The 12,783-nt window shown below is 47.9% G+C and overlaps 1 protein-coding gene and 2 long non-coding RNA genes across 5 annotated transcripts in view; 2 read left to right on the forward strand and 1 right to left on the reverse strand.

Annotated features, from left to right (window-relative positions):
* AXL (AXL receptor tyrosine kinase) overlaps positions 1 to 4,373 on the forward strand; it is a 73,919-nt gene extending 69,546 nt beyond the window's left edge. For both annotated transcript variants that reach the window (XM_081921973.1, XM_081921972.1), the window contains 4 exons: positions 527 to 636; positions 1,643 to 1,802; positions 2,173 to 2,309; positions 3,425 to 4,373. In XM_081921973.1, coding sequence (XP_081778099.1) covers positions 527 to 636; positions 1,643 to 1,802; positions 2,173 to 2,309; positions 3,425 to 3,788 — 771 coding nt within the window. In that variant the 3' untranslated portion in view covers positions 3,789 to 4,373. The remainder of the gene's footprint in view (positions 1 to 526; positions 637 to 1,642; positions 1,803 to 2,172; positions 2,310 to 3,424) is intronic.
* Positions 4,374 to 4,376: 3 nt separating this feature from the next.
* LOC309376242 overlaps positions 4,377 to 12,783 on the forward strand; it is a 266,043-nt gene continuing 257,636 nt past the window's right edge. The window contains exons 1-2 of one of the 2 annotated variants that reach the window (XR_014171098.1): positions 4,377 to 4,451; positions 4,607 to 5,387. This is a non-coding gene — a long non-coding RNA (uncharacterized lncRNA). Of the gene's footprint in view, positions 4,452 to 4,606; positions 7,819 to 12,783 lie in introns of those variants that run through there. The other variant, XR_014171099.1, reaches the window with a different exon arrangement.
* The window catches only part of LOC309376249, a 319,563-nt gene continuing 312,049 nt past the window's right edge, over positions 5,270 to 12,783 (reverse strand). Inside the window, exon 3 of the long non-coding RNA XR_014171109.1 lies at positions 5,270 to 5,393. This is a non-coding gene — a long non-coding RNA (uncharacterized lncRNA). The remainder of the gene's footprint in view (positions 5,394 to 12,783) is intronic.

Genomic DNA, 12,783 nt, shown 5'->3' on the forward strand with positions numbered 1-12,783 from the left:
AAAATCGCACAAGATCGTGGCATCCAAGATGTCTGCCGTTCTCTCGCAAGAAAAAAAGGGAAGATAGCATCCTGGAAGATTGTGTCCCAGATTTTGTTATTGAGGTGTTGGAGAGTATGGGAATCAAATGTCAGGCCTCTCGGCCTGAAATCGGGAGGGCTGGTTTCCTTTTATTTGAACTAGGGTTTTTAACTGGGGAATTTTAATCCTTGCGTGTGTTTTATTTTTCAGTATGCATATAAAGTGCTTTTTATACATTTTATTGCTAGGCTTGTTTTGGTTTTCTGTTTCAATACGAGCCTCTCCAAGAGCTTTGCTATGGAGCAATATGGCGGTTTAATGAACGAACAAACGAACTGTAACACAGAGAATGACCACTAGAGGGGGACAAAGGGAAGGTGAAGGGGTCCTCCACACAGGAGTCCAGTGGGCCTCTCCTCTTACAGGGGAAAGAGAGTTAAACATTGAGGTGCCTGCAGCCCACCCACTGTTTGTGTCTGATCGTTGTGCTTTCCTCATCTTCCAGTACCTGCCCACACAGACGCTGGTCAAATTCATGACGGACATTGCTAGCGGGATGGAGTATCTCAGTAGCAAGAACTTCATACACCGTGATCTCGCTGCCCGCAATTGCATGTGAGTTTGTGTGACGCGAGAGATGATGGAAGAGGGGATTTCAAGGATGCACAGATTAGTGGCTTTTGACAATCTCTTTTTTTTATAATATATATTTTTATTGATTTTTAACATATAAATTATAAAATGTACCACAAAACTTATCACTTATACAATCTTTTTAGACTTCCATCAGCACCTCTGATGATCCACCGTTTTAACCACTTCTTATACATTTCTTAACTTTATATTGCCTTTACATCTCTTAACAAATCATCCTCCCCCTTCTCCATTTTTGCAATACTTCCAATAATACTCCTTACAAAACTTCTTGAAAACCTACAAACGTTGTCTGATCTTCACAAATACTTTTCAAATAGTCCGTAAATTTACTCCAGTCTTCTGTGAATTTCTGGTCCCACCAGTTTCGAATCCTTCCTGTTAGTTTATCTAGTTCTGCATAGTCCATTAACTTCATTCTCCATTCTTCAATCAGTAATTCTTCTTGCTTCCATTTTTGGGCCAGTAATATTCTTGCTGCTGTTATTGCATATAAGAAGAGCTTGCATTCCTTTCTATTTATATCACTCCCCACAATCCCCAGTAAAAATGCTTCTGGTTTCTTTATGAGGGTATATTTCAACATTTTTTTCATCGCATTATATATCATCTCCCAGAAGCATTTCACCTTTTTACATTCCCACCACATGTGATAAAATGTTCCCTCTTTTTCTTTACATTTCCAACATTTATTACTGACTTTATACATTTTCGCTAACTTGACAGGTGTTATATACCATCTATACATCATTTTCATCACATCTTCTTTTAGGGCATTGCATGCAGTAAATTTTAAACCTTCTTTCCATAATTTTACCCACTCACTCAGCTGTATATTATATCCAAAATTTTAGAATCATTACTTAATATCTCTAATTCAAACTTTGATCCACGGCTTTTGACAATCTCACATCCGTCTCTCCCATGAGCAACCCACACATTCACACGTGGCTTCTGTCCCAAACAGGCTGAACGAGAGCATGACGGCTTGTGTTGCCGACTTTGGCCTCTCTAAGAAAATCTACAACGGCGATTATTACCGGCAAGGCCGTATCTCCAAAATGCCTGTCAAGTGGATCGCCATTGAGAGTCTGGCCGACCGCGTTTACACCATCAAGAGCGATGTGGTGAGCAGCCAATTGGGGACGCCTTTGATCCCACCCTCCTGAACAGCCCAATGAGAAGACCAGCTTCTGTGTCCTACTAAATTGGCTTCTGTTTCTGTCTACCAATGGACAGAGCTGGCCTGCCCGTGAAGCAGACTGAGTCCCCCTCATGCTCACCCCTACTGCCAGAGAAGTGAGGTGAAGCAGCAGCAGCGGTCTCTGGTGAGATCTCACAAAATCTCGCCAGCCTCTGCCGCTGCACGACCCTAGCAAGCGAGGCGGGAGGGCGGCCATTTTGCCTCAGGCGGTGAAACAGGACAGGCCGCCCCTGCCAATGCGAGAAGTTGAATTCTGTGCATCTAATTCCCTCTTTCCGACTCCTTTCCTGCAGTGGTCGTTCGGCGTTACTATGTGGGAGATCGCGACGCGAGGCCAGACGCCGTACCCAGGTGTGGAAAACAGTGAGATCTACGACTACCTGCGTCAGGGCAACCGACTCAAGCAGCCAATCGACTGCCTGGATGGCCTGTAAGCATCACCACTGCTTCTTCAAATTGGCATCTCCTTCCTCTGTCTTCCCATGGTGCAGCATGGCCAATTAGGTTTTCTGCCTTATGATCAGTAAGCCTGGACTGTAGAGGGGGCTGTATCGTTGCAAAAAATGATTTCATGACATCCCACCACTGGCTCTCTCTGCCTTAGGAATGTGACTATGCTCACTCAGCGGGCAAGCAAATTCAGTCTTTTCACCCTACAACCCTAGCAACTGAAAACGGGTTCCAGGGTCGACCCGCGGCTCAAATTAAGGCCACCATTACAAAACTTCAAGGTCCCTGAGCAGCTCTGATATTAATCTTGAACTCATCCAAAATCCTGAGCCGCGATGACATAGCGGTTAGAGAAGAGTTTTACCAAACTTGGGTCTCCAGCTGTTTTTGGACTACAACCCCCATCATTCCTAGGTAGCAGGACCAGTGGTCAGGGATTATGGGAGTTGTAGTAGTAGTAGTAGTAGTAGTAGTAGTAGTAGTAATAATAATAATAATAATAATAATAATAATAATAATAATAATATATTATTTGTACCCTGCCCATCTGGCTGGGTTTCCCCAGCCACTCTGGGCGGCTTCCAACAAAATACTAAAAATACAATAAAACATCAGACATTAAAAACGTCCCTGAACAGGGCTGTCTTCAGACGTCTTTTAAAAGTCAGATAGTTGTTTATTTCCTTGACATCCGATGGCAGGGCGTTCCATGATGCCATCACCGAGAAGGCCTTCTGCCTGGTTCCCTGTAACTTCGCTTCTCACAGTGAGTTAGAAACAGCTGGAGAAACCTAAATTTGGGCTACAGCGTTGCTCTAGGATTTCAGAGACCAGGGTTTGAATCCCTGCTGAGTCATTTATTATTATTATTATTATTATTATCATCATCATCATTATTAAATTTGTATGCTGCCATTCACCCGTAGATCTCAGGACGGCTCACAACAGGAAAATACAATATAAAAAACTACCAAATGCATAATAAAATGCATTTGGTAAAAATCCCCAGCAGATTAAGTACCCACTTATAAGTAACTTCCAAGGATGCTCCATCCCAGGTTCCCTTGAAATAACATCTCTTTTGGACCCGCGCAGGTACGAGCTGATGATGAGCTGCTGGGCCCTCAACCCTCGCGACCGCCCCAGCTTTGAGATCCTGCACCAAGTGCTGGAGAAGATCCTCAAGTCCCTCCCTCCGGCCAAGGACCCGGAAGAGATCCTCTACGTCAACATGGACGACGGCGTGGCTCCCGGAGAGGCGGAGCTGGGTGCCGTCGGGGGTCTGTGCCCTGAGGAAGCACCGGCCAAGGAGAACCAGTCGCTCAAGCCCACGGTGACGGCGGCCGAAGTCCACCAGCCTCAGGCCATGGGCCGCTACGTCATGTGCCCCACCCCTCACGAGAGCAGCCGGCTACTGACGGACGCCCCCAGCTGCGCCGCCACTGAGGAAGGGGCCTGAACGGGACGAGGCGACTTATTCGTTGTGGCTGGGGGGAGGGGAGGGGGGAGGTCGCAAGCGGCCCAACTGGTCCAGTCCCTGCAAGCTTTGGAAGACGACCGTCTCTGAGGAGAGGGGATTCATGGAGGACTCCACAAGCTGAGGCGCACCCTCCTCCTCTCCCAAAATGAGCCACTGCCCTGCTTTTGCCACAAGGATCTTCCTTCCCTATCAGCCCCCTCCAGGGGGAGTTTGGACTGACCCAACTCTGAGTATGTCTCACGGCTGTACATGCATTGACAGTCATGCTCCACACCACCAGCCTGAGGCCAGATATGTACTCTAGACTATGATGTTGGCAGAAAGGGGGAGTCCATCTCAGGTTACAGGGGCCAGGGGAGGAGGGGGGGACACAGTGGGGAACCCAACAGGACCGGCAGCTGTGCCCTTTTCTACTCCTCACGTTGAAGGTACCTTAGCAATTTGACCTCCCGTCCGCAACTCCGTGGTCCAAATTTAGATCGCTAACACCGAGGTCTCGTCCGCGCTTCTGTTTGCCCCAGGCCTAGAAGGCACGAATCTGAGCGGTTTTAACTTGCTTTCCCCCGGAAATCGGAGTGAATGTCAGTCCGGAGGAAACCTGGTCGACATTTGCCCCGATTCGGCGGGGCAGGTGGGGATGCAGTGGTATAGCGTGGGGGGTGCAGGGGGGGCCGGCCGCACCGGGCGCAACATCTGGGGGTTAGGGTTAGGGGGCGCAAATCCACGGGTTAGGGGGCGCAAATTACTTGCCTTGCCCCGGGTGCTGACAACCCACGCTACGCCACTGTGGGGATGAGCCCTTGCCAATGGTACTAAGGTTATTCTGTGTGTGTGTTTGTGTGGCCCTGCTCCGGCCTTTTTCGTGTTGGGCCTGGCACACAGCTGCTGAGCCGGCAGAGCATAGATTTGCTATGAAGGAGAGAAAAGTTCAGCTGCTCAGTTTGTGTGCTGTTAAAGGGGAGCAGGGCACATTAACCAAAACAGGGTGGGGGGGTGGGAAGTATCAGTCCTAATTGCAGCCATCTGAAAGCGGTACGTACTTAGTCCTTTCTCCCCTCCTTATTTTACTACCAGCTGTTTCACTGCCATGTCTCCCAGGTTGCATTTAGGCCGGTGGAGATGAATTAAACAGAAGTTCTGGAGGGCTCCCAACTGAAGGAGCTGCAACAAGGGAAATGTACTCAGTTTGTGCACAGATGCACACTTTTTTTTAAAAAAAGTCGCTATTGCTTCTCGGGAGCCAGCCCTAGTTTTTAAATCTGACCCCAGAGGTTAATTTTGGTGCAGGTTTAAGCCCGACAGACCAACCCACCCTGTCCACACAGCACCAAATTCTCCTCAACGGGTTATCGGGGGACGTCTGATCAGCCATAGCTGAATTGCGCAGCCCAATCCTCTGGGAACCTGTTTGCCCTGGGGGCAAAGATTCCACAGGGCATTGAAGCCATACCCAGGTGGGCGTCTCAGAGCGGGGGTCCGAAGGTATATTTTTATAGCATATTTGTGATGGGAGAAAGGAACAAATTGGCCTTCAAGTCTTCACACCCAGCTAGGCCAGAGCTTCCCCGGTAGCAGTGAGTTTAGCTAACTTTGCTAGAAATGTGAAGGTTGCCACCTTCTCCCCATCCCTCAAAGACTCTTTGCCTTTCACCGATGCAGACAGAAACTCAACAGGTATACCTTTCCCCCTTTCCCACATCTCTCTGCTGGGGAAAGCCCTACGTGCCCATTGTGCAGATGTTACAAACCCTGTCTGATCACAACCAACCCAATCTGCCACTTGGAGCAAACATCTGGACAAGAATTCCCCGAGTTATTCAGACGTCTAAAGCAGCAGCAGCAGCAGGCTATGATCACCAATGGCCTCTGGATATGAAATAGACAATATTAGTGGGTGCGATCGGAGTAGGATTCCTTGTCTCCAACCTTCTATCATTTCACTGGGGCTTGTATGAGAATCCTGTGGGGAAAAACCCAGGGAAATAAGTGGAAGTTGTCCAAACAGAATTAGCTACTCGTATGCTCCTTTTTGCTAGTGACAAACCCTCTCTTTGCGCCAGTTCACATGCCCACAATTGCCAGTAATCGCTTTCCTCCTGAAACATCACAGCTCCACTGAAATAGAAGACAACTCCATATTTCAGAGGGCGAGTCCCAGCTCTCCATCAGTTCCATGACACTCCATAAATCAGGCCTGCCAGCTGCAGAGTGCCTTGATTAATGATATTTTCATCTGGGAACACAGTCTCTGAAGCTCCCACCAGTCACATGCAATTTAGAGGGAATTCACGAAATCTGTTTTGGACATAATGGTAGCTTTCTCTATCTAACATGGATGGGGTGCAACTGCTCACAACAGTAATCACACCATAATGGTTCATTTTTTTCTGGCCACCTCCCAGCAATGAAAGCCAGACTAGGGAGATGGTAAGCTGAATGCATGTTTTGGCAATTTCTTATTGCACGTTCACGGTCACTTTGGCTGGAAACATTTCCCAGCTTTTCCTGAGAGCTGAAGATGGGTGACAAAAAGAAGAAGACAAATGTTCATGCTATACACGCTCATCCGACTTGCACTTTTGCTTAAACAGGTTTTGCAGGCTTTCCTGTTTCAAAACCTGCCGTACCTGTTCGGTCAGAAGAACCGGTGCCACAAAAGATCTGTCCTTTCAGCTCTCTTGAAACCTGTTGTCTGGCTCCAGCCTTAAACTGAAGGCCTTTCCGCACAGTGATTTTTATTTTATTTTATTTGCACAATAAATGCACATTTCGTTACTGATTTTGTTCTGCACAGTCCATGCGTCATTCCCTGCAGTTTGCAAGAGCAGCAGCGCTTTGCAGAAAGGCCAGCTTTTACCCCACAAGCCCCTTCGTGCTTGGAGGAAATCAAAACATGCAGACGCCAAACAGTGAAGCTGCCCTAGTTCGCATGATCACCATGTATTCACACTTAACAATATTCTCCCCAGGATTTAGGTGCCATTTTGTGTAAAATGCACTGACTTGATAGGCTTGTGTTATCACAAAAACATCTCCTTGGGGGAACAGTTTTTTATTCTTCAGTTCTTACGTTGGATTTCTTTTTCTCTCTTTTCTGAAGCTACCAAACCTATGCTAAACTGAATAAGCTTGCAAGCAACTCTTAATCCCTGCCTCTATCTGTGGCCTCAAGGCATAAGGAGGACTAACCAGGAAGTGGAGTCTTACACTGGAATGGCGCCATCTTGTCCATAGGCCTCATAACAGTGGGGCCCATATCTTACACCAGCCTTCCATGAAGGGGGCTAGCTTAGGGAACCAGCAGCCCTCCAGATGTTGTGGACTGCAACTCCCATCACCCCTCACCGCTGGCCATGTAGACTGCGGCTGATGGGCGTTGGAGTCCAGCAAGTTCTGGAGGCCGCCATTTTGGCTGCTCCTGGGGTTACGTCGGGGTAAAGCGGGTGGGAGAGGGGAGCTGAGCCTTTCCCTCTCCTGCCACTGAGCTGGACCCCCTCACCCAGCCATGTTGTCTGGGGCGGCTGATTTCACTTCCGGCCATCAATCCAGGGGGGAGGTTTGGGGTGGGGTAGGGAGGAGCAACTGGCAGAGGAAGGGCCCCACACTCCTCTCAGACCCTCCAAGTGTCCCTGTTTTCCAGGAACGTCCCAGATGTACAGAAGCTGTCCCGGTTTCTGATCTGATCCCAGAATATCCTGCTTTTCCTTAGGACGTCCCTATTTTCATCAGAAATGTTGGAGGCTTTGACCTCTCCTGTCTCCTGCTTTTTTAAAGCTGCATGACAGACTCCCCTTCTAATGGAGTTCCCTGCCTTTCCATTTGGGGTACACACGGCCACCCTATAGAAACATTTCTCCTCTTTTTGAAGAAACCGCTCATCATCTTCTGACTCAATTCGGTGGCCACCTTTCAGGCGTGGTGAAACCATGTTTTCCGTTCTGCTTGCTGAAACACATTGATAGCCATCTGTCTTCTCTTTGGATTGGGACAGAAAAGGCTGGGCTTTCTGGGGGGAAAAAGGCTTTTCTGCAAAAGGCTCTGTAGGGTTTTGGTTCCCTCAACTCCCACAATTTTTCATGGCCAGCAAGTGTGACTTATGTTCAGATCAAAGGCTTTTCTCACTCCCCGCCTCCTGCACTGAAGTGTATGCAGAACAGTCAGCTATTCCCCCTGCCCTAGAGATTCTTATTAATGAAATGTTTATATATATATATATTAATGTATATAATTTTTTAAAAAAAGAAAATGCTATATATGAAATGTTATTTTTTCCCACGCCCTGTCTTTTCTACAAACACATTTCCTCTCAGGGCAAGGTCTGTTTGAGTAAAAGAGAGAGCGAAAGAGAGAGATTGAGAGAATGCTCTGTGATATATTTTGCTTACGAATAAAACATTCCTGTAAAAAAACGAAGATAAATTTGGAAGTAGATTTTGTTTCCAAGGAGTGGGTTGGGGGAGATACAGGGAAGGAGGGGGTCAAAACTCAAATGGTGCCGTGGATTTGGTGCCCAGTTCAATGCCTGGCATCTCCAGTTAAAAGAATTAGTAGCTGCAATCATTTTTTGCAGCTGTTATGCAGATGTTGCATGGGATCAGTACAGCTCTTTTCCTTCGAGAAGAAACTAAGCAATGCTTATTTTCTCAGGAAACACAGCAAAGTTTATCTTTGGGGGAGATGCAACCTTCCTTTCCTGGGTTCCAGCTAAGACTCTGTAAGGAGTGGGTGTACTGCCCAGGTACTTTCAATGCAATGACCTCCAGATGTGCTTGCCCACCAGATGTGGAGATACTGAAGTAAGACTCAGCTGCCAACCCAGTCAGGGTCAGCTTCTGTACCTGGAATGAAGGCGTTCTGGATCATGCCCTTTGCTCAAGGCAGCAGAAATCTCTCTGCTTGGGCTTGGCCAAAACTTTTAGAGCCAAGTAATAATAATAATAATAATAATAATAATAATAATAATAATAATAATAATAATAATTTATTTATACCCCGCCCATCTGGCTGGGCCTCCCCTGCCACTCTGGGCGGCTTCCATAGAAACAAAAAATACAGTAAAATATCACACGTTAAAAACTTCCCTGAACAGGGCTGCCTTCAGATGTCTTCTGAATGTCAGATAGTTGTTTATCGCTTTGACATCTGCTGGAAGGGCGTTCCACAGGGCAGGCGCCACTACCGAGAAGGCCCTCTGCCTGGTTCCCTGTAGCTTTGCTTCTCGCAATGAGGGAACCGCCAGAAGGCCCTCGGCCCTGGACCTCAGCGTCCGGGCAGAATGATGGGAGTGGAGATGCTCCTTCAGGTATACTGGACCGAGGCCGTTTAAAGTACATTTAAAGCACTAGGATACTGTTTTAATAGTCACAATTTCCCCAGAGAAACCTGGGAAGTGTAGATTTTTAAGGGTGCTGAGAGCAGTGTTAAAGGTAAAGGGCCCCCTGACCATTAGGTCCAGTCGTGGCCGACTCTGGGGTTGCAGCGCTCATCTCGCTTTATTGGCCGAGGGAGCCAGCGTACAGCTTCCGGGTCATGTGGCCAGCATGACTAAGCCACTTCTGGCGAACCAGAGCAGCGCACGGAAACGCCGTTTACCTTCCCGCTGGAGCGGTACCTATTTATCTACTTCACTTTGACGTGCTTTTGAACTGCTAGATTGGCAGGAGCAGGAACCGAACAACGGGAGCTCACCCCGGTGTGGGGATTCAAACTGCCGACCTTCTGATTGGCAAGTCCTAGGCTTTGTGGTTTTATTAGGTGCCAAATGGCTCCTTAAATCAGGGTTGCAGTCACCAAAACGGAATGCCTAGTTGCCATTTTGGGGCCAGGCGGTTCAAAAGTTGTATTTTTCAATATGACTTTTTGGTTCCTGAAATTCGTTCTGATTGTGCAGACAGAATTCTACAGGATGTGTTGCTGAAAACAGTCAAGAGCCAAGAATCCCCAAGCATGCACCTCCAGATGGTGGAGACTGTCACACACAGCCTGGGCCCATAACCTGTTGTTGGGATACTGCCAGGGAGACATAGGCCGTCACTGCCTCCATGCCGACTCCAGACTCCGGACGTCCATCAACCTCCCGTAGATACAGTATCAGCAATTAGCGACATAAGCTCCAGAAAATAGCCTTCCACATTCCAGAACTGATGCACGCTCTATCAGCAGAATTCACACAGCGAAAGTTGCACTCAGGAGAACATTATTTAGAAAGTTTATTCAGCATTGGTCAGAACAAAGAAAAACATGACCGCCTGCTAGCATGTTCAGGCACCGAGAGAGAGAGAAACGAAAGCAACAGCAAACATAAATATCCTGTGAACAGGAAATACGCAGACTCTGTGACTCACAAAGCCTGCTCCCTTTTAAGGTGGAACGGAAATATCCTAACAGAGACGTCAGGCACCATCCTGGCACCCGGGCATCTTTGCTTGGTCGCAAGTGGCTGATAGCCGGGTGCAAAATGCACCTAGTGCCTGGCGAATTTCGAACTCCCAGCTGAGAGTTGTTAGGAGGCCCCCTATTCCCCTGGCAGAGCTACAATTCCCAGAGTTCCCTGCGAAGAGGGGTTGATTGTTAAACCACTCTGAGCTCTGTGAGGGGAATACGAGTCTCCTAACAACTCTCGCGACACAGGTGGTGCTGTGGTCTAAACCACTGAGCCTCTTGGGCTTGCTGATCAGAAAGGTTGGTGGTTCTAATCCCCGTGACGGGGTGAGCTCCTGTTGCTCTGTCCCAGCTCCTGCCAACCTAGCAGTTTGAAAGCACACCAGTACAAATAGATAAATAGGTACCGCTGTGGCGGGAAGGTAAACGGCATTTCCGTGCGCTGCTCTGGTTTGGTGTTCCATTGTGCCAGAAGCAGCTTAGTCATGCTGGCCACATGACCCCGAAAACTGTCTGCAGACAAACGCCAGCTCCCTCAGCCTTTAAAGCGAGATGAGCGCTGTTAAGTTGTGGGTGAACATATCAGATGACACAGCGATTCTTCAAACAGCTCTTGTTTATTCACAGGCCAGAACAGAACTGAACTGAAGGGCTTAGCCAGCCTGCTTATATATAGCTCCACTAGAACGCAACAGTAACCATTTTCTGTAACTATCCAATCACTGAACATTACTTTCAATCCCTTATTTGCATATGTGGACCTGAGTGAAAACTATCTACAGTATCCCCCTGCTGGCCCAGGGTGAGAATTTCAGTACATAACAAGCTCCGCAACCCCAGAGTCGTCTGCGACTGGATTTAACTGTCAGGGGTCCTTTAGCTTTAGCTTTTTAACAACTCTCAGCACCCTTAACAAACTACAGTTCCCAGGAGCCTCTGAGAGAATGCATGGCTGTCAAAGTGGCCCATTAATGCTTCTTTAAATGCATGGTGCAGATGTGGCTCCATTTTGAGTCAGAACAGGTTGCCATGTAAACTGTTCAGCATTGTGGCGCTCAGAAAGTCCTCCCGAACGCCGACGCTGGAGTGGCGCCGGCGGGGTGTACAAGCTTTGCGCTTTGCCCCCACCTCATTAGGCAGAGGGGGAACGAACCCCATCAATGGGCACATTCAGGGTTTGCCTGTTTGTAACCGTTTCGACTCGAGTGAGTAATGGAGAACAAGGCCGGCCATTGAGAGGGGGAAACCTCACCACAAGCATCTGCTCCCATCTGGGGTAAAAAGATTAAGCTGTTCTGCAATTGTCCCCACAGCTTGGTGGACAGGGTGTAAACCCCCTCCCCAATAGCAGACAAATGCCTCTCTGTCTCCCAGAAGTCTTGAAAAGGAGAGCGGGAGATGGGCTGGGAAAGAGGGCACCCAAAATTAAAGGAAGGGGGGGTGGCGACTGGCGAGTGAGAAAGGTTGTGTGAAAATGCAGACATTCCCAATCGATGTGTGAGCCTGGGTCTTAGGATTATCATTGTTGTAAACAAAAATTGCCCTTTTCCCTTATGGGGTATCCAAGAGCCCATATAGAGTCCTTACATAGATTCCCTATTGGTAGGAGAGAATAACAGAGGCCAACCAGAGAACATTGAGAAGCAAAGCAGCTAGTGAGCTTGATCTTTATTGATCTGTTGCAACAGGGTGCTCCCCTCACTCGCAGGAAAGGCAGAGGAACCCAGAACAATGGTGGGCAAGGCCTTATAAAGACTTTTGAAATTGGCCACCTCATGAGAAGAGAAGACTCCCTGGAGAAGACCCTGATGTTGGGAAAGATGGAGGGCTCAAGGAGAAGGGGGCGACAGAGGACGAGATGGTTGGATAGTGTTTTCGAGGCTACCAGCATGAGTTTGACCAAACTGCGGGAGGCAGTGGAGGACAGAGGTGCCTGGCGTTCTCTGGTCCATGGGGTCACGAAGAGTCGGACACGACTAAACGACTAAACAACAATAAGATCAAGGCCACCCCCAGAAACATCATACATACATCACAGAAGGGGTGTAACCTAAGACCACCCCTCAGATACATCACAGAAAAGGCGGTCTTAAAACAGAAATTTGAATATTGTTTTTCTCCTGTTGTTGTTTATCTCCTGTCTGGCAGGTTACTTGATTGGATTGCCTGGGGAGCCTGGCCAGTCTTTTGTAGTGATAAATACTTAGTTCCTGGGCCAGGTCCCAGGCTCACACCCTATTCATATCTTAAATGTGTCCTTAAGACAGGATTTGTGAGGAAAGAGACAATGGGGAGGTTTCCCACTTTGACCTTGCAGAGAAAACATTTGGTCACTTTAGGAATCCAAATGGTTCCAGGTTGGCCTTCCTGTGCTGATCTATGTACGTGCGGTTATGAACATTACCATATATCTAAGACCATAAAATTCCTATCGCATCACATAATTGTAGAGTTGGAAGGGACCACAAGATCGTCTAGTCCAACCTGCTGCAGCACGGGATTCGAACCCACAACCTTTCATATTCTACAGTGCCAAGGGATCAGGATCAGGAGAAACGATGGCTTGATTTGGTTCAAAGCCTTAGGCCAGGCA

Source organism: Podarcis melisellensis, assembly GCF_964234715.1.
Source record: "Podarcis melisellensis genome assembly, chromosome: 8".
Classification (NCBI taxonomy): Eukaryota; Metazoa; Chordata; class Lepidosauria; order Squamata; family Lacertidae; genus Podarcis; species Podarcis melisellensis.